The 22,728-nt window shown below is 33.0% G+C and overlaps 1 protein-coding gene across 14 annotated transcripts in view; it reads right to left on the bottom strand.

Annotated features, from left to right (window-relative positions):
- LOC127714107 (C-Jun-amino-terminal kinase-interacting protein 4-like) overlaps nucleotides 1–22,728 on the bottom strand; it is a 117,646-nt gene that overhangs the window by 40,770 nt on the left and 54,148 nt on the right. For all 14 annotated transcript variants that reach the window (XM_052220069.1, XM_052220077.1, XM_052220071.1 and 11 more), the window contains 10 exons: nucleotides 11,742–11,903; nucleotides 9,491–9,668; nucleotides 8,657–8,866; nucleotides 7,739–7,783; nucleotides 6,584–6,661; nucleotides 5,913–6,105; nucleotides 5,177–5,257; nucleotides 4,673–4,740; nucleotides 3,966–4,117; nucleotides 1,274–1,445 (listed from right to left, as the gene is read on the bottom strand). In XM_052220069.1, the coding sequence (XP_052076029.1) occupies nucleotides 1,274–1,445; nucleotides 3,966–4,117; nucleotides 4,673–4,740; nucleotides 5,177–5,257; nucleotides 5,913–6,105; nucleotides 6,584–6,661; nucleotides 7,739–7,783; nucleotides 8,657–8,866; nucleotides 9,491–9,668; nucleotides 11,742–11,903 (1,339 nt within the window). The remainder of the gene's footprint in view (nucleotides 1–1,273; nucleotides 1,446–3,965; nucleotides 4,118–4,672; nucleotides 4,741–5,176; nucleotides 5,258–5,912; nucleotides 6,106–6,583; nucleotides 6,662–7,738; nucleotides 7,784–8,656; nucleotides 8,867–9,490; nucleotides 9,669–11,741; nucleotides 11,904–22,728) is intronic.

The following is a 22,728-nucleotide window of genomic DNA, read 5'->3' as shown; positions in this document are numbered from 1 at the left end:
TTAAATTAATGATAGGCATTGATAATGCTTTAATGATCTTAGGGTCATAATAGGAAATTTGCATTCTCATGTGCCCACTCTATATCAATATCATCTTACATTATTTTTTATTTCACTTTTATGTGATGCAATTGACAAAAAATGTTTTTATTGTGCATATTTGAAAGATTTGATCCTTTCACATTATCAAATTTCCATTATATTTTTCTAAATTGCAGTATGAATTCATCACTTCAAACTGATTAGTGTAATCCTATTGCTAGTGAAAGATTGTATAAAGTATGAAGTAAGTGCATTAGTATAAAACAATATGACTTGGATGTGTCAACTTCAACCTTAATAATAGTTATTTTAAAAGTAATTATAAACATTGTTTCCATAAAAATAAACTATTGTTATGTGTTCTAACATGAGAACTGGAATGTTTTTGGTAGATGAGTAATAAATTAGTAAGCAAAGTTGAAAACAGGATATTAAAGGGAGATAATATTAGTTGTGTGAAATAAATTTACATGTTATTGATTTCCCTGTAAAATTATCTCCCTTTTATATCTATACTTTTGTAATAACTGTAGAAAAAATATTAAAATTGAAAGTACACCATAACTTTTGGTTACAAAACAAAGCAATAACAAACAACATTTAGAATTAATTTCTTATAAAATGTTGTTATGATAGAAATTTTCATATTCAAATCAAACTTTATTATAAATTAGTGTTCCTGATAAGTATTCAATATTGTCCCAACTTTCTCAGAAAACTGAAAGTTAAGCACTAGAATTAGTTGGTAACATACATGATTTTCATTACACTGCACTTGCTTCATACTAACAACCTTTCACTACCAATGGGCTAAAATATTAGCCCAGTTGATCAGTTTGAAAAGGAAAATAGATGAATTCAAACAGCAACTCTGAAAAATATTTTGTCCATCAGTATTGTGAAAGGACCAGGCCTCTTTGGAAAACAAATTATTTCTTTACCAGAAACAGTCAAAAATAAAACTGAAACTCTGAAATTTGTACAAATTAAAAATATAATGTTGAATAAATATCAAAGAGTATATTATTATGCCTGTCAAATACATGTATATACACACGGAATAACAATCTCAAGAAAACTAGAAAATACCACCTATCATGGAGCAGTGGTTTGATATCTAACACTTAAAAGGATAAATCAAGATATCTTCATGCATCAACTTCAGAGATATTTTTTTATATTTATCAACAGGGTGAAAGTCTTTTTCTTTAAAGGTGTATAATTTATTTACCTAACATTTTGCTGACATAAGGTTCTATGTCGACATCCTGGAGATGTTGATGGGTGTAGGCATGGTATAATCGTAAGGTACTGTCTAGTCTTATAGATACCCAAACACCATCACCCAACCATGCTAACTGTCTCACTTGACTTTCTTTTCTCGGATGTGCATCAAATGTTTTCTGTAATAAAAAAAACATAGATGATATGCATAACACATTAAGGGGTAGAAAATAGCAGGATTCTTACTCCATTGGAAATTTCAAATAAGTCAAATAGAAATTTTGCCGTTGTCAGGTTAGCTTATCATTTTCAAATGAAATATGTGGGAAAACGAAATATGGTGATTTTTTTTTACATTTCCTGCTGAAAATGTAAAGGACTTTTGAAATGCATTTTCTAAAGGGCACATAAAAAAATTAATAAATTAATATTTCCAAGGGGCATAACCCTTTTTTGAATAGTTGATCAGCAGTAATTTTCGAACTTTCCGAGACATTGCTGATATAGCAACAGGAATAGAAATCTTAAAAATTCACTGATAGCACAGTACAGACTATAATAAACCAAAGAAGGACTCAATGAAAACAAGAAATGATTGTAACAGGATGCTGTTACGAAGTCTCCCAAACGAAGCTCCCATAATTCGTAATTCCCAGGGTCGCCTGACATTGGGCCACATCCTGTGAAAATTGGTTTGGTCCAGTAAAGTTATATGCATTAGTGATGCCTGGGGACTAACCTTGTATATCATTCAAATCATCTTGGCATGACAAACCAGAATATATATGGTTTAGGGGTGGGGATCTCGACCATTTACAAGATACTAGAACATTGGGGGTGGGGAGGAACCCCTGGGGACTGGCCCTATACGTCATTCAAATGTTCATTACATGAGGAACAGGAATATATATGGTTTAGGGGTGGGGATCTCAACCATTTACAAGATATAAGAACATTGGGGGTGGGGGGAACCCCTGGGGACTGACCGTATACGTCATTCAAATGTTCGAGACATGACAAATAGGAATATATATGGTTTAGGGGTGGGGATCTCGACCATTTACAAGATATTAGAACTTTCTCAAATGGCAGGGGGTCGGGATGACCCCTGGGGACTAACCCTGTATTTCATTTGATGTGCTTTATCATGACAAACCAGAATATATATGGTTTAGGGGTGGGGATCTCAACCATTTACAAGATATTAGAACTTTCTCAAATGGCAGGGGGGCGGGATGACCCCTGGGGACTAACCCTGTATATCATTCAAACCATCTTAGCATGACAAACCAGAATATATATGGTTTATGGGTGGGGATCTTGACCACTTAGAAGATATTAGAACTTTCTTTAATGGCAGGGGGTGGGGGTGACCCCTGGGGACTAACCCTGTATTTCATTTGATGTGCTTTATCATGACAAACCAGAATATATATGGTTTAGGGGTGGGGATCTCAACCATTTACAAGATATTAGAACTTTCTCAAATGGCAGGGGGTCGGGTTGACCCCTGGGGACTGACCCTGTATATCATTCAAACCATCTCAGCATGACAAACCAGAATATATATGGTTTAGGGGTGGGGATCTTGACCACTTACAAGGTATTAGAACTTTCTTAAATGGCAGGGGGTGGGGTGACCCCTGGGGACTAACCCTGTATTTCATTTGATGTGCTTTATCATGACAAACCAGAATATATATGGTTTAGGGGTGGGGATCTCGACCATTTACAAGATATTTGAACTTTCTCAAATGGCAGGGGGTCGGGATGACCCCTGGGGACTAACCCTGTATATCATTCAAACCATCTTAGCATGACAAACCAGAATATATATGGTTTAGGGGTGGGGATCTTGACCACTTAGAAGATATTAGAACTTTCTTAAAAGGCAGGGGGTGGGGGTGACCCCTGGGGACTAACCCTGTATTACATTTGATGTGCTTTATCATGACAAACCAGAATATATATGGTTTAGGGGTGGGGATCTCGACCATTAACAAGATATTAGAACTTTCTCAAATGGCAGGGGGTCGGGATGACCCCTGGGGACTAACCCTGTATATCATTCAAACCATCTTAGCATGACAAACCAGAATATATATGGTTTAGGGGTGGGGATCTTGACCACTTACAAGGTATTAGAACTTTCTTAAATGGCAGGGGGTGGGGGTGACCCCTGGGGACTAACCCTGTATTTCATTTAATGGGCTTTATCATTTAGAACATTTTCAATTAAAAAGATTGTGTCTATCACAAACGGTTTTCAATTTATAATCATTTGAAAATTTTAAAAAATAAAATCCCATAGGGTTCTATAGTAAAACCCTCTTTTCTTTTTGCCCCTCAAAGTACCCCTTTATAAACCCCATTGCACAAACAAAACCCTGATTGCACCACTAGACATGTTAGTCTAACATATTGTGAAACCCTAAGTTAATCTGACAAGCGGTTTTAGAGAACGGGTGCGGACAAGTTCAAATTTAAAAGCGGCGGAAGAAGAAGAAGAAGAAGAAGAAGAAGAAGAAGAAGAAGAAGAAGAAGAAGAAGAAGAAGAATAATAATAATAATAAGAACTGAGCAAAAACAATAAGTCTTCCCAAACTTCGTTTGGGAGACTTAATAAGACGGCATAATTTTAAATATACGTAATTTTAGTACAATGTTAGTTCAAGGCAACTATTTGGTCATTTGCATACCATAATAGACATAGATTCTGGGTCCACTACATGTATTTTGTTCCTGTATCCACACCACACATGGTTGTTAGCTATCACAGACATACACCTGATAGAATGATGGGGTTTACCCAGATCTAACAAATGATAGTTCTGTAGGTCCCATTGTCCATCTGTTGAAAAAATAATATCTTCAATTAAAAGCACTATAATCATAAATAAAGACACATATCTTTTAATGTGCATTATTAAGAGATGACTCCATGAGGTTGTCTAAAGGTTTGTATTATTTCTGTATTGAAAATAAGATTTTTGAGTAACCTATGACAGTATTTGTTAGATTTCTCTCCTTATTATAGTTTGTTAGTAGTTTAAACAGTACTTATTACTGAAAAATTGTATCAATAAAATAGTACAATTTTACATAGCAGTCACATAGTATATTTAAACATAGCAGTCAAATATGAGATTTTGATTCAAGTTTGGAATCTGTCTTCCGAAATTACAGTTTGTTATTCTTCAATGCACAAATGTGATTTTATTGACATCTAGCAAAGATATCTAAAATTGGTGAGCTTTTCCTCCATGATGAAGGACTCACTTGGACTTCAAGGTGAACAACAGCAATAAAATCTGGTTTCTTTGCTTTTTGGTTTTATGTTATACTTGATCATATAAATTGCTTTCCAACACTTATGCCTTAAGTTCTTAACACAGGATTATTTTACCTATAGCTCTATGAAATATTGCAACTTTCCCATTGGCCAATGCCACTAATACTCTTCCTTTAACATGGCTAAAAAGAGAACAATATGATTGTGTGAAATAATCAACAATTACAATCGAGGGGAGATAATTCTTCACAATTATTACATATTTCATAGATGGAGATAATAATATTAAGTTTTAAACTCCATTGGAATTTACCTCAAAAGTTTTTTAAAAGATATTGGCTAGCAAACTTAACATTTTTATTATTACCTGTCATGGATACATACTCTATAAGATGTTCTAATAATATTTTCCTTCCAAATTTTTTTCCGAAAAGTTTATTTTTAAGAAACCATGAACACAAAATTTTCTTTTTATTTACACTAATTTACTGTTTTATATTCTCTTATGAAATATGAATATTTACAAAATAACAATCTAAAGTTACAAAAGTAAACGTATTACATTCTATAAAGGACTCTGCTAATTGTATACAATGATAAATAGTAAGTTTGACTTACACAATATTTAACACAGCATCTTCTAACTTGACTGAGTGTAAACATCGTCTCCACTGAGATACTGCAGAGTGAACATATAAACTGAAACAAATAAAAAATGTTTACAATTACTATAAATCATGTTTGTTTGTGGATACCAATTTGGTGGATTGAGGAAAACTAATATTCGTGTAGATATTTGATTTTGTGGATTTTCCAAAGTCTGTATGCCTTAAGAAAACATGTAATTCGTTGAACATATAAATTTTATAGTATATCCATACCCACCACGAAATCCTTGAAAATTGTTATACCACAAATGATAATGAATACACAGTATAACCCCATATTAAATGTTCACTTTTTATAATATCAAATTGTAGTAACATGGACCCACTTAATGAACTTCACACCCTAATGATGAGTTATGCATTAATATAAAATTCTTGCATTGTCATATTGTGAAGGAAATTATGTGTTTATTCATATCACAATTTTATGTCCTGGGTAATATATTTATTTTGTTCAATTGAAAAGAGCTAGCATTGTATTTTTCCCTTCAAAATTGCAATCTATAGATTTTTATAGAGAAGATGAACCAAGGAGGGTGGACATATCAACCAGGAAACAATAACATTTCAATAAAGAGTAGAAGAAATAAGGAGTAACATGACAGGTAAAGTGAGGTGAGGGGATGAAGTAGGAAAATCTTATCCTCATCCACACACACACATACACATTGACAATGTATATTTACCTGCCACTCTGTGAAGCTAGCCACATTGTGGGTAGAATACTACTCATCTTCTCAGCCTCCTCAAACTGTAAGTCACTGTCATCCTGTCCAGTTTTTCTGTCTAATGATCTGTCAGATGCTGTAGATATAGGTGTTGTCCGCCCTGATGAGACAGGAGAGCCTTTAGCCTTAAATACTGCTGGTCCATTCTGACCTAAATATTGACAGGAATTATCTTTTATGGTGATATTGATATTTTTGCAGTAAGATTTTTGTGAAAAACTGAGTTTTAAACATTTAAGCATTTTGATAAAATTAAATGAGAGACAAAAAAGAAAACAAGATCAATAAAGATTATTGGTATAATTTGTGAGAATTTTCCAGCACAATGTAGTTATTCTCCTTTTGGAATGCCTAGGTATATCTTTAAATGTCTATTAAATTTTTCAACAAGATAATATATTTTAGAAGTATATGTGTTATGTATACTTCTATTATCATATTCAGAAATTATTGAGTTAATTCATTATTTGGACTAATCACTAAAAGACATAAATGTGAGATTAATTGATGTTCTTATGGGAAATTTTGCATTCAAATATTGCAATCTAAATTAAAAGTGATTTCATCAACTTTCTATACTTTGATAAAAAGAAGAAAACTATTCTTTTATTTTTAGAGAAAGCACTAACCTTCTATACTTTGTTCAGAAAGCAGACTATCTCGATCTGTTTCACTCTTCTCCTTTTGATCAGAGTCATTCTTTTCATCTGTAATGAGAATAAATGGAAATGGTTAAAAACAATTCTAACAATTTATTCATATTATCATTAGTTTCTACTTTTAAAAACTTTATTGTCATGCCAAACCTATGTTTCCTAATCCCACTTGAAAAGGATGATAGGAATTACAAATAAATATTGGACAATACAACAGACTACACTACCTAAAAAACCTTGTTCCTTGTGATAACAAAAATGTGTACCAACAAAGACAAACAACAGACTTGAACCGGCAAAAAATGTGGTGGGGTTATACCAGTTTTATGCGTCCACCAGCCTCCCCTTTTGGTCATCTAGACCACATTTCATAAAACTTATACACCTCAAAAAAACCTGCAGCTACAAACAGAACCCCTAACTTAAACAAGGAGGAAAAGACAGCAGAAAACTGGGGCAGAGTGAACTTCTTGTGGCTTTTTCTTTGTAAATCAACTGTAAGCAATTTTATGTGACTTTTGCAAGTTGAAAAATAAGGCAAGTATGTCAAAATAAGATCTCTTATATGAATAAATCCATAAAATCGTGCAAATAAATTGTTGCAATGCTGGCTAAAATGGGCTAGAAGCGAAAAAAAGTATTTAAAAAATAGGAGGTAAACAATGGAATTAGGTACTCAAGATTCTCTGAAAGTTTAATTGAAATTCAGGCACTGGTTACGAAAAATATGCTGATACAAAGTGTGAACAGAGCCAACAAAGGAAGGAAAACAAATAAACAATTAAATTATTTGATTAACAAACAGACATAAAGAGCACTATCTATTCAGTGGGAGACAAATAATACAGATATAGATCTTTTTTTTTCAAGCTTTTGACAATACTAACTACAACTAAATATGAATTACAAACAGTAAATAAACTCATACTAGACGTGTGTTTCGTCTACAAAAGACTCATCAGTGAGGCTCAAATCAAAAAATTTAAAAAGGCCAAATAAAGAGTAAAGTTGAAGAGTATTTTGAGGACTTAATATTCTGAAAGGGTTTGCCAAATATGTAGCTAAGATAATCTACTCCTGGGGTAGAAAATTCTTAGTATTTTGATAAGTACAAATTTTTTAACTGACCTCTTAGAGATTCTCTGGACTGTGGTCGATGTTCTGGACTGATTTCTGAAAACAAATAATTCATTCATCAGAATTTGTCTCTTTTTCTAATTGTTTACTTTTCTAATTAAAGTAATTTGAAATTACACAAACTGTTACATTATAAACATTCTATAAATTGTCCTTTGGATTAAGGTTTTAACGAACTGATTTTTAAGATTAAGGCATCTACAAACTTAGCTATAGTGCTCTATGTTTACATAGTGACATATAAACTGTAAAAATATAAGTGAACCAACACCTGAAGTGGTGATCGTGCGGTAGGGTAAAAACGAGTGGATACCGCTAGGTATTCACAGTCATCTTGAAAAAAAATGAATATGTCGACAATAAAGACAACAACACTAGTGTTGTTGTCTTTATTGTCGACATAGTGACATATATTTAGATGTCAACAAATTTACTTTCGTACATAAGGTACCTATAAACTGACCTCTAAAAAGTGACCCTTCCAATTAAGAGTTTACAAACTAACCTTTCAATTCAGATTTCAATAAACTTACTTTTAGAGTTAAGCACCTACAAACTGACCTCTTCAAAGTGAACATCAGATTTAAGTGTTAAAAATAAATTTTTTGCTTGTTAATATATTTCTCAAACATTTAAATTTAGATTTAGGTGTCTTCAATCTGACCATTCTTCAAATTTACAACCCTACATACCATTAGTATCCATTTACGAAACTCTACTAACACAAAATAAAAATAGGCATTGGTTCAGTCACTTAATCATTTATCTGACCATTAGAAAGATGTGCAAAAACTGACCATTTAGATCAAGATGTCAACAAACTAACATTTTTATTTGTCAATGAATTTACCTTTATATTTAAGGGTCTACAACCGAACACTTTTTCTAAATAGTTGTCTGTAACTTTACCTTTAGATTTAGGAGAACCAAAAGGAGATGACATAGGTGATGTTGGTTTACTGCTTGGTTTCCCTGTATTAACACACTGTACAAAGCTTATGTCTCCAATACCACTGTCTGTGGCCTGGTTGTCCTTATCCATAGGAGGAGGATTATACTGAGGATAAGATTCTGCCTTCAAAATTTCTTCATCTACTGGGTAGTCTGACTCTAGAGCACCTGGTAAATATTTAAATACATTTGTATTTATTGAAATGAATCTGCTGCATGATTGTTGGTTTGTCTTACGGACTACAATTTTTTTTTAAATATCAGCTCATTATTGACAAGAGTATGTTGCATAAGATGTTAGTGGTAAAAAATATTCCATCAATTCTTAAATCATAAAGTTAAATAAGTTGAAAATTGCTTTTCAAAGGTTTTTAAAGTTGTTGTCTCATTGACTTATATCCAGTGTCTATTTTCATTCATTATCAACGCATCATGTCATCAAAATTTGATAGCAAGTAATGTTGTCAACCACATTTTTCAGATTTTTCTCTCTCTCAAAACTTTCAATTTTTAGTAATAATGGTGACCACATCAAATTGTATTATCATTTCTCTAAAGGTAGGTAGCAACAAGCCACATATTCTTTTTTGAAGTGAATTCTTAAAAAGAGAATTCACTAAATGATATACAGACATTCTTTTACAGTCTTATAACCTGCTATGCTGAAAATACATAAAACATCATGTACAGTTTTCTATACCTGCTACACTTGCTGTACATAGAACATTATGTACAGTTTTCTATACCTGCTATACTTGCTATACATAGAACACCATGTCCAGTTTTCTATACCTGCTATACTTGCTATACATAGTATAGAAGCTGTTGATACTCTGAATGTCTCTAATATTTCACCAGGACAATTGGCATCAATCACGACCACACGACTCTCTGTTGATGTACTGGTACATATCCAAACATACGAGGATAACTGCTCCTTACCAGAGTCTTTTAAATTCTTTTCATGCTCCTAAAACAAGTATAAAACATCTTCACACACCTATTAACATTTAACATAACAAGAGTGCACACGCTGAAATGTCTCGCCTTCTTTACTAATCACTGATATTATGCTGATAGTCCTAAATATAAATCTTTATTAAAACTGTCACATAAACTTAACATTAACCAAGAAAACTAAACATTGACCAATGAACCATGAAAATGAGGTCAAGGTCAGATGAACCATGCCAGGCAGGCATGTACAGCTAACAATTCTTCCATACAACAAATATAGTTGACCTATTTCTTATAGTTTAAGAAAAACAGACCAAAACACAAAACTTAACACTTGAACTGTTAAAATGAGGTCAAGGTCAAATAAAACCTGCGCGACTGACATATAGATAATAAAATATTTCCATACACCAAATATAGTTGACCTATTGCATATAGTATTAGAAAAAAAAAGACCAAAACTCAAAATCTTAACTTTGACCACTGAACCATGAAAATGAGGTCAAGGTCAAATGACACCTGCCAGCTAGACATGTACACCTTACAATCATTCCATACACCAAATATAGTAGACCCATTGCATACAGTATAAGAAAAACAGACCAAAACACAAAAACTTAACTATAACCACTGAACCATGAAAATGAGGTCAAGGTCAGATGACAACTGCCAGTTGGACATGTACACCTTACAGTCCTTCCATACACCGAATATACTTGACCTATTGCTTATAGTATCTGAGATATGGACTTGACCACCAAAACTTAACCTTGTTCACTGATCCATGAAATGAGGTTGAGGTCAAGTGAAAACTGTCTGACGGGCATGGGGACCTTGCAAGGTACGCAAATACCAAATATAGTTATCCTACTACTTATAATAAGAGAGAATTTAACATTACAAAAAATGTTAACTTTTTTTTTCAAGGAGTCACTGAACCATGAAAATGAGGTCAAGGACATTGGACATGTGACTGACGGAAACTTCGTAACATGAGGCATCCATATACAAAGTATGAAGCATCCAGGTCTTTCACCTTCTAAAATATAAAGCTTTTAAGAAGTTAGCTAACGCCGCCGCCGCCGGATCACTATCCCTATGTCTAGCTTTCTGCGACAAAAGTCGCAGGCTCGACAAAAATAAGGAGATGAGGTATGATTACCAATGAGACAACTATCCACCAGAGACCACAGGATATAAACAACTAAAGAGCACTGTACGGACATCAACAATGAGCAAAACCCATAACATATAATAAGCTATAAAAGGTCCCACAAAAAAAAAAGTGAAACAATTCAAAAGAGAAAAGCAAGTCTGATTTATGTTACTTAAGTTCATTTCTTAAAAGGGTTCAAGGATTATGAAAAGAACACTGCGGTTACAAGGCAACCTGTTCAGTAATTAGCACTGCTACCCCAATCTGCATGTCAAATAAATAACAATTTGAAAGGAATTTTTATAAACAACAGTGTGAATATTTACTATTCAATCTATGTGAGAAATATGTGACCAAATGGGAAGAAACCTGCAAATCTTCTAACTACTTACGGCTCACCAAACAATATTACCAATCAGAAAGTCAGGTCAGTATAATTTTCCTTAGGTATGGTGTGCTGGAGATTTGTCTCATTGGCAATCATACCACATCTTTTTATTCTTATATTGAAATTAGTGCTGTATTGCGTTTCTTTTGAAGAAATTTTACATTGAATATTTTGTAGTTTGTTTTTGGTAATTTTTGGGTCATAATTGATGATAGCTATGGTAATTAACCATAATACATTAAGGGTCTAAAATGAGTTGCAAATGGTCCCTTACAGCATTTACCAATGATTGACAGAGGACAATTAAGCAGGAAATGTTCATCATTCTCAAGTAAGGAAGTCTGTCTCTTTTGTTTTTAGTATCTTAGCATTATTAAATTCTTGGTTGTCTGTGGCATTGCTGTTTTTCCTGAATCTGCCTATGTTATTTGAAACTTTATTTTTCATAAAACTTTACCCCGTACCATGCACTGTGTCTAACCTACACCTCTACAAGCCATCACACTTTTTATGCAATTGTTTATCATTGTTCTATATTTTACCTTAAGTTCATGGTTCAGTTTTTCAACGTCATCTTTGGTAATCTCCTTCTTGGTTTCCTGATCAAAGTCACCAGGGTCTGAGTAGAATACACTGGCCCCTACAATAGACCCTCCATCTCTGGTCCTCCCTCCAGTCAAGTTTACCCCTGCTGCACACCATATCTAAACAGAAAATTATGAAATTGTCATATTGCAATCATTCATTTTCTTTATATAATTTAATTTTTAACATTTTTATAGCAAACATCATATTTCTATTTACAGCGTCACATTTCAACTTTTCTTGAGGAAATTTGCCTCATGCTTTCAAATTTTCTTAATATTCTGCAAATCATCTGGCTTTTCCTATACTATGAATTAAAACACTTTTTACCAATCAACACCATAATATTTCAATATATTTGTAGAACTTACATTTCAAATATAATATTTTTCATACAGCAGAACTTTCTTTTTTTCCAAGACAAAAAAATTCCACAGACGTCTTTGTCCAAGCAAAAAATGATAACTGTTAAAATACTTTGTATAATCTTTGTATAGAATTATGTTTTGTTTAAAGACTGTATCTTGACAGGTAGATGTATTTTGGCTTTTTGTGTCTTTGTATAGAACCATGTTTTGTGTAAAGACTGTATCTTGACAGGTAGATGTCTTTTGGTTATTTGTGTCTTTGTATAGAACCATGTTTTGTTTAAAGACTGTATCTTGACAGGTCGGTGTCTTTTGGTTATTTGTGTCTTTGTATAGAATCATGTTTTGTGTAAAGACTGTAACTTGACAGGTCGGTGTCTTTTGGTTATTTGTGTCTTTGTATAGAACCATGTTTTGTTTAAAGACTGTATCTTGACAGGTCGGTGTCTTTTGGTTATTTGTGTCTTTGTATAGAATCATGTTTTGTGTAAAGACTGTAACTTGACAGCTAGATGTCTTTTGGTTATTTGTGTCTTTGTATAGAATCATGTTTTGTGTAAAGACTGTATCTTGACAGGTAGGTGTCTTTTGGTTATTTGTGTCTTTGTATAGAATCATGTTTTGTGTAAAGACTGTATCTTGACCAGGGCTTCCAAAATTTCCTGATGACAGCCGGACATTTTTCAAAGAAATACTTTTGACGGTCAATGATCAGCTGGATACTTAAATGTAACTGAGAGGATGCATAAATTGATATAGGTGTCTAAATAATTAGTAGTGTTATATGCAATAAAATTATTTATAACTGTTTTGTTTTCTTCATTCTAAAAATAAATAAAATATTATCCTCGGTATTGTGTCATTTTTCTGTGTATCGTAATACAGTAACCATCATTGCATCAATCAGCTTCAGTACCTGACTGTTCTCATGTTTTTGTTTCTGTTTATATAATCTATCTTCTCTCTGTGAGTACTTAACACTTTGTAAATTAAGGCCATCTTATTTGAAACTGTTGATGTTGGCTTTAATTGCAGTACAACTTGATCATCAATACACGTGATACTTTTCTTTTTGTGTATTGATTACCTGACCACGTGACTTTTACAACTGATGCGGTATTTATAGATAACATTGAGGAGGCCCGATGAAGGATATTGTTTTAAACCGTGTAAAATCTACTGAACAGTGATAACATTTTTCTTTGTACAATTTCCCAACCTGATTTAGAAAATAAGGAATAAATAAAAACATACTCAGTTGATAAATAATTTAATGAATAACAACATGATATTTTATGTAAGCATATAACAACAATAAAATGTCAGAAGAGCACAATGCTGACAAACACACGCAATAAATATTACAATGAGCACATTGAAAAGAAGCACAGATCACAGCACAAGATTAGAGTTCATTTAGTCTAATTAAAGATTTTACATTCATGAGCTTGCTAAATGCATTGTTCTGATAAACATGGCGGTTACGAACGGATTGCCATTTGCGGATAGCAGGAACAGGGTCAAAGTCTTTAACATCTACACCTACTAAGCTTATCCTCATAAGTTGATCTAAAGCGTCAATACCTAGACTACACCTTAGTCGATCATAATTCCCACGGCGGGACTTAACTTTACGTCGGACATCACCTCTTTCTCTATAACATCGGAAATTGTCTGAATAAATTCGGAGCAGGCATTGTTCTCTTGATATAATTTAGAAGTGATCACGGCACCATTTAACTTAGTTAAATCATTTATTGACTGAAATTTGTCCATTGGTTTTTCCTATATATTTTAGTAAATTTTCCCCTTGAGAGTACCCCAGTATTTAACACGATGTACAGTGTTAAATAAAATAATATATATCATACTTATTCATTTATAAATATCCTTATTTGAAGAATAACTTTTAAATATCAGGATACTTTTAAAACTGAATGCTCATTTAAAATAATATCTATAAAGCGTAATTAAATAGGATGTTGTTCCATTCACGCTTACATGTTTGACCTCGTTTACCGGATTACCTTTATGTACATTGTTATGCATCATTAATTCTATTGATAAAGATAAGCTAAGGACACCTCATCAAAGGTAACAAACCTGTAATCAGTGAATGATTTATGGCTTCAATATAACTTATTGAAGGGATAATTGTTTGACAGCTTGTTGTTATTTAAATAAAAGAAAACGTGTTTTTTCTACTTTTTATTGATGTACACAAGCTAAAGACCAAGCCGTACATTTATGTACCCAGAGGATTAGACTAACTGAGACACTTCAAAGTATCTGAAATATGCTGCTTCTGTTTTATTAAACCCAATTATGACCGAAATATCTTTGTGAAATAGATTGCCACAATTATACGGACATGCCCAAAGCCCCAAACGGACATTTTTATCGATCGATAGTTGGTAAAAATTGAAATGACCGTTTCATGAAAATGCCTTGAATAACAAAATGTGGCACACCAATTCTATTTGACCGTTTGAGGCTGAGAGCAGCCGGTCTTTTTATGAAAGTTTCGGTCAAGTCCGGAATATATGACCGTTTTGGAAGCCCTGATCTTGACAGGTAGATGTCTTTTGGTTATTTGTGTCTTTGTATAGAATCATGTTTTGTGTAAAGACTGTAACTTGACAGCTAGATGTCTTTTGGTTATTTGTGTCTTTGTATAGAATCATGTTTTGTGTAAAGACTGTATCTTGACAGGTAGATGTCTTTTGGTTATTTGTGTCTTTGTATAGAACCATGTTTTGTTTAAAGACTGTATCTTGACAGGTCGGTGTCTTTTGGTTATTTGTGTCTTTGTATAGAATCATGTTTTGTGTAAAGACTGTTACTTGACAGGTTGGTGTCTTTTGGTTATTTGTGTCTTTGTATAGAACCATGTTTTGTTTAAAGACTGTATCTTGACAGGTCGGTGTCTTTTGGTTATTTGTATCTTTGTATAGAATCATGTTTTGTGTAAAGACTGTAACTTGACAGCTAGATGTCTTTTGGTTATTTGTGTCTTTGTATAGAATCATGTTTTGTGTAAAGACTGTATCTTGACAGGTAAGTGTCTTTTGGTTATTTGTGTCTTTGTATAGAATCATGTTTTGTGTAAAGACTGTATCTTGACAGGTAGGTGTCTTTTGGTTATTTGTCTTTGTATAGAATCATGTTTTGTGTAAAGACTGTATCTTGACAGGTAGGTGTCTTTTGGTTATTTGTGTCTTTGTATAGAATCATGTTTTGTCTTTAGTGCCGTGTGGAGACAGTAGAGTGCCTCCCTGTGCTTCAGGTTTATGCTCTTATAATATACTAGATTATGGAGTGTGTGTCCGAGCGAGAACTTCTCTAGTTCATTACTTTAGGAATATTTATCAAAAAGTAGTATTTCAATATTCAGCCCCATTCTACTATTTAGTCAGACGTCAGTCGCTACCCTGATATACCCTTTCTTTTTTGGGTAATTAATACGGATAGCGTTTGACATCTTTAGCCGAACAGATTTATCATTTTTACATAATTTAATTCATTGTATGCTGGTTCTTATTCTGGACGCCAGTCTTTGCTCCTTTCTAATATAATTCACAAACAAAAAACAAATATGAAGCTTAGAAATGGAAAAATATTAAATACTAAACTCTTTCAAAGGGTATCTACACGTCTCAATCTTCAAAATCGCTTAAATAAAAATACTACCATCGTTAACATTTTTAACAATAAAAATCGTGGTTACCCTTCTATCGATAAGTGTCATGCCAAAAAATGACTTACATGTCCCCGTCTTTTCACCAACAATACGGTAAGGTCCACGTTTAATGGTTGCACATTTTCTTTAAATTTTGAAACTGATATAACTTGAAAAACAGTATTATTTATTTACTCACATGAAACAAACCGGGATGCGGTATTCAGTACGTAGGTGAAACTGGACGATATTTAACTTAACGCACTCAAGAACATCTGTATCGTTTTAAAAGACCCAATAAATTCAAAAGTATCATTTATCAACATCTTAAGAAGCACAATCATCCTATTAAATATTTAGCAGTTCAACCTTTAGAAGTAGTAAATAAGCAGCCTGGTGAATCTCATTCAAAGTTTGTACGATCACGGAAAATAATTGAATTAAATTGGATTAAAAAATTACAGACAGTCTACCCTCTCGGTCTTAATGATAATATCATGGGAATTGGTAATATATCAAGAACCGATTCTGTTAACATTTTGGATATAGTTTCTAAAACTGTTCGTAAAAACCGTTCTCATGGTTGTAGAAAAAATCACAATCAAAGAAAATTTCGGACCAATCATACCAATATTTCGGACCTAATTTCTATTTCAAAAAACAACGGCAGACATTATCTGTTAACAAAGCTCTGTTCATTACCGGTTAATAAGTTAAATAAAATTTTAGAGGATTGCAACACAATTTCATATAGCAGTCCTAAGTATGAAATCGTTCAAATTATAATGGCATATTGTTATTCTAAACTGTTTCCCAAAATTGATCACCCTGAAGATCATAAAAAACAGTTTATTAAAATAAAGTATGTCAATAATGGTTTTGATTTTGTAAATATTGCCGGTATTTTTAACGACCATTCAGTTAAAGAACAAATTCCGGGATATTTTGATAATACTGAGCTCCCTCTTATTTGTTATATTTACAAGAAATCTACCCAGAAATTTGTGTTTAATTATAGCCAATTGTGTAAAGATGTTAATATCAGTGAAAATACACCTACTTCATGTAATTGCAGTAATTCCGAATACATTTATGGACCCATTTCCCATGTTATAACAGGAGATCTTAACATCGTTCAAGACCGAGAGTTAAAATCATTCCTCAGTAAAGGACCTAAATATCGTCCCCCGTCAATTATTAATTGGAATGAGTGTCGTAATATCATCCACGACTCACTCCATACTTACTGTTTGAAATGGATAAAACGGGAAAAAGCTGACAAAAAATCTTTGGACTCTTTTTTTAATTCAGTAATGAACATAGTTGATATACGTATTCAACATTTTAAAGAACATTTTACTCTTAACAATAACCACAATAAACCTATTTCTCGTATCAAACATAAACTAAAAGAACTAGCCAAGGAATTTGTTTTTGTCCCGGCCGATAAAGCTGCTAATAATATTATTATTGTTTGACGTAAATTTTACATTGAGGTTCTGAAAAAAGAAATCACCAATTCACCAACATTCCAACTGACTCCATTTTCAGAAAACGACATCTGTAACAAACATAAACTTTTAGCTACCGCTTTACAAGCAGAACCAAATAAAATGAAAGTCCCAACTATGTATTGGCTTCCGAAGCTACATAAAACACCTTACAAATATATATTCATTTCGTCTTCAAGCCATTGTTCCACTACTAAATTGTCTATTCTTCTTACCAGTACACTTGGTACAATCAAAAACCTGATAATAAATTGTTCAAATAAGGCCTTCGAAAATAGTGGAATTAATTACTTTTGGAGTGTCAAGAACTCGTTGGAAGTATTTGATAAATTACATGCATATATTGGCGATTTTGAATCTGTTCAAAGTTTTGATTTTTCTACCCTATATACCACATTGCCTCACATTCTCATTAAGAAAAAATTCACACACCTAATTAAATGGGCATTTAAAAAGTCAGAATGTGAATATATATGTTCAAACTCTTTTAGGTCATTTTTTAGTAGCAATAAACAAAAAAACTATGTCAATTGGACATGCTTTGATACTATATATGCCCTTGAATTTTTACTAGATAACATTTTTGTTCGCTTTGGAGATTCCATATATCATCAGGTTATCGGAATTCCAATGGGGACTAACTGTGCACCACTTATTGCGGACCCTTTTTTTGTATTGCTATGAGTTACAATTTATGACAAAAATGAGCAAAGACCCATCGAAACAACATCTGATACACAAATTTAATAATACTTTCAGATATTTGGATGATATTTTGGCTCTCAATAATGACGACTTCAGTATGTATACTAAAGAAATTTATCCTGTTGAACTTACTTTAAATAAAGCTAATACTAACAATGACCACTGCCCTTTCCTCGATCTTGATATCTATATCATTAATGGAAAGCTTAATACTAAAATATATGATAAAAGAGATGATTTTTCATTTCCTATCGTTAATTATTTTCCCTTGTCACCATCTTACGGTGTTTATATATCTCAACTTGTACGATTCGCTCGTGTATGTAACAATGTTTTAGATTTTAACGAGAGAAATTTATGTATTACTGAAAAATTATTACACCAGGGTTTTCGATATCACAAACTAGTCAAAACATTTACTAAATTTTATCATCGGTATAAGGACATCATTCGTAAATATAGCTCAACATGCAGACTTCTTATACGTTCAGGTATTTCACATCCAATTTTTTATGGAAATATTCTTTATAAAGCACAAAAATGTCAGTATTCACCTCTGAAGCTAACAAAACCTTTAAATAGACTTATTAAGAAGGGATATAGTTACGATACTGTTGTCAGGTCATTAAAGATTGCATATTTTGGCGTTAATATTGATTCACTTATAGGGTCTTTGCATCAGCACTAAACACATTTATTTAATAAAATGCTTCGCTGGGCGCAGCTTGATACGACCGCAGAGGTCGAACCCTGAACAGTTGGGGCAAGTATGGACACAACATTCAAGCTTGATACAGCTCTGAATTTGGATTGTGATTAAATATTTGACACAGCATAGGTTTCTGACACAGAAAGAATGTGGTCTAAGAACTTCAATTTTTTTAACTTACCTATTATGGTCCAATGTCCAAAATCAAAATACATGGCTAGATTCAGCATATCAAAGAACCCCATATATTCAATTTTTGTTGAAATCAAACAAAGTTTAATTTTGGACCCCAACTTGGACAAACTTGAAAACTGGTCCCATAATCAAAAATCTTAACACATGTTTAGATTCAGCATATCAAAGTACCCCAAGAATTCAATTTTTGTTAAAATCAAACTAAGTTTAATTTTGGACCCTTTGGACCTTAATGTAGACCAATTTAAAAAACGGGACCCAAAATTAAAAATCTAAAAACACGGTTAGATTTGGCATATCAAAGAACCCCAATAATTCAATTTTTGATGAAATCAAACAAAGTTTAATTTTGGACCCTTTTGACCTCAATATGAACCAATTTGATAGCGGGCCCACAAAATAAAAATCTAAATACATGGTAAGATTCAGCATATCAAAGAACCCCATATATTCAATTTTTGTTGAAATCAAACAAAGTTTAATTTTGGACCCCAATTTGGACCAACTTGAAAACTGGGCCAAAAATCTAAAATCTAAATACATGTTTAGATTCAGCATATCAAAGAACCCCATATATTCAATTTTTGTTGAAATCAAACAAAGTTTAATTTTGGACCCCAACTTGGACCAACTTGAAAACTGGTCCCATAATCAAAAATCTAAACACATGTTTAGATTCAGCATATCAAAGAACCCCAAAAATTCAATTTTTGTTAAAATCAAACTGTTTAATTTTGGACCCTTTGGACCTTAATGTAGACCAATTTAAAAAACGGGACCCAAAATTAAAAATCTAAATACACGGTTAGATTTGGCATATCAAAGAACCCCAATAATTAAATTTTTGATGAAATCAAACAAAGTTTAATTTTGGACCCTTTTGACCTCAATATGAACCAATTTGATAGCGGGCCCACAAATAAAAAATCTAAATACATGGTAAGATTCAGCATATCAAAGAACCCCATATATTCAATTTTTGTTGAAATCAAACAAAGTTTAATTTTGGACCCCAATTTGGACCAACTTGAAAACTGGGCCAAAAATCTAAAATCTAAATACATGTTTAGATTCAGCATATCAAAGAACCCCATATATTCAATTTTTGTTGAAATCAAACAAAGTTTAATTTTGGACACCAACTTGGACCAACTTGAAAACTGGGCCCATAATCAAAAATCTAAACACATGTTTAGATTCAGCATATCAAAGAACCCCAAGAATTCAATTTTTGTTAAAATCAAACTAAGTTTAATTTTGGACCCTTTGGACCTTAATGTAGACCAATTTAAAAACGGGACCCAAAATTAAAAATCTAAATACACGGTTAGATTTGGCATATCAAAGAACCCCAAGAATTCAATTTTTGATGAAATCAAACAAAGTTTAATTTTGGACCCTTTTGACCTCAATATGAACCAATTTGATAGCGGGTCCACAAATAAAAAATCTAAATACATGGTTAGATTCAGCATATCAAAGAACCCCAAGAATTCAATTTTTGATGAAATCAAACAAAGTTTAATTTTGGACCCTTTTGACCTCAATGTGGACAAAGTTGATAACGGGGCCCAAAAATCAAAAATCTAAATACATGGTTAGATTCAGCATATCAAAGAAACCCATCTATTCAATTTTTGTTGAAATCAAACAAAGTTTAATTTTGGACCCCGATTTGGACCAACTTGAAAACTGGGCCCATAATCAAAAATCTAAATACATGTTTAGATTCAGCATATCAAAGAACCCTAAAAATTCAATTTTTGTTAAAATCAAACTAAGTTTAATTTTGGACCCTTTTGACCTTAATGTAGACCAATTTGAAAACAGAACCAAAAATTAAGAATCTAAATACACAGTTAGATTCGGCATATCAAAGAACCCCAATAATTCAATTTTTGATGAAATCAAACAAAGTTAAATTTTGGACCCTTTGGACCTCAATGTGGACGAATTTAAAAACGGGGCCGAAATTCCAAAAACTTAATACACGGTTAGATTCAGCATATTAAAGAACCCCAAGAATTCAAGAATAAAACCCCATTGAAATTGATCAAGAAATAAGCAATTTATACAAGTATCTTCTTTTGCACAATACTGTGCAATTGAATATTTCTTGCTATTGTGCAATACTGTACAATTGACAATTTCTTGCTATTGCGCAATATTGTGCTATTGGATATTTCTTGCTATTGCGCAATACTGTGCAATTGAAGATTTCTTGCTATTGCGCAATACTGTGCAATTGAAGATTTCTTGCAATTGTGCAATACTGTGCAATTGAAAATTTCTTGCTATTGCACAATACTTATTATATAATAATTTACACATCCTGTTTGGTGTGTATCTCCAACCATATCATTATTATTTGCTTTTAAATATTAATCAGAAATAACCAACTTAAAATGGAAAATTTTAAAAGAAAAAAAAAGGAAAAAAAGAAAAAAAAAGAAAAAAAAAAAATCCCCCCCCAATTTTTTGAACCCCCTTATGATTCATCACCCCCAAACTCAATCCCAGCCTTCCCTTTGTGGTATGGTACCTTGCAGTACAATTTCAGAGAGATCCATACACTTGAACACAAGTTATTGTCTGGAAACTAGAAAAATGCTTATTTTTGGCCCCTTTTTGGCCCCCAATTCCTAAACGTTTTGGGCAATTACCCCCAAACTCAATTCCAGCTTTCCCTTTGTGGTATGGAACCTTGTAGTACAATTTCAGAAATATCCAAACACTTACACACAAGTTATTGTCATGAAACTAGAAAAATGCTTGTTTTTTGCCCCTTTTTTGGCCCCTAATTCCTAAAATGTTGAGGCAATTACCCCCAAAATCAATTACAGCCTTCCCTTTGTGATATGGAACCTTGTGGTACAATGTCAGAGAGATCCATACACTTACACACAAGTTATTGTCTGTAAGTTACAAAAATGCTTATTTTTGGCCCCTTTTTGGCCCCTAATTCCTTAACTGTTGGTACCATAACCCCCAAAATCAATCCCAACCTTCCTTTCATGGTATTGAACCTTATGGTAAAATTTCATGGAGATCCATTCACTTAAACTAAAGTTAGAGTGTGCGAAAACCAATGTGTCTTCGGACGACGCCGGACGACGACGACGACGACGACGACGCCAACGTCATACCAATATACGACCAAAAAATTTCAATTTTTGCGGTCGTATAAAAACCAGTTGTTGGCATGACACGGGTTATGTTCTTCTCATATATGTTATGATGGTATGATACTAAACCCCTAACGGGAAGGATTGTGCCTGATATTCATATGATGAAGACATAATCTTTCAATCAGTTTAATTGAAGTCTGGAGCTGGCATGTCAGTTAACTGCTAGTAGTCTGTTGTTATTTATGTATTATTGTCATTTTGTTTATTTTCTTTGGTTACATCTTCTGACATCAGACTCGGACTTCTCTTGAACTGAATTTTAATGTGCGTATTGTTATGCGTTTACTTTTCTACATTGGCTAGAGGTATAGGGGGAGGGTTGAGATCTCAAAAACATGTTTAACCCCGCCGCATTTGTGCGCCTGTCCCAAGTCAGGAGCCTCTAGCCTTTGTTAGTCTTGTATTATTTTTAATTTTAGTTTCTTGTTTACAATTTGGAGTTTAGTATGGCGTTCATTATCACTGAACTAGTATATATATTTGTTTAGGGGCCAGCTGAAGGACGCCTCCGGGTGCGGGAATTTGTTAGTGACCTTCTGCTGTTGTCTGTTCTATGGTCGGGTTGTTGTCTCTTTGACACATTCCCCAT

The sequence above is a fragment of the Mytilus californianus genome, unplaced genomic scaffold (genome assembly GCF_021869535.1).
Source record: "Mytilus californianus isolate M0D057914Y unplaced genomic scaffold, xbMytCali1.0.p SCAF_9, whole genome shotgun sequence".
NCBI classification, from domain to species: Eukaryota; Metazoa; Mollusca; class Bivalvia; order Mytilida; family Mytilidae; genus Mytilus; species Mytilus californianus.
Note: the sequence above shows the minus strand (reverse complement) of the source record. Positions and strands in the feature narration are given on the sequence as shown.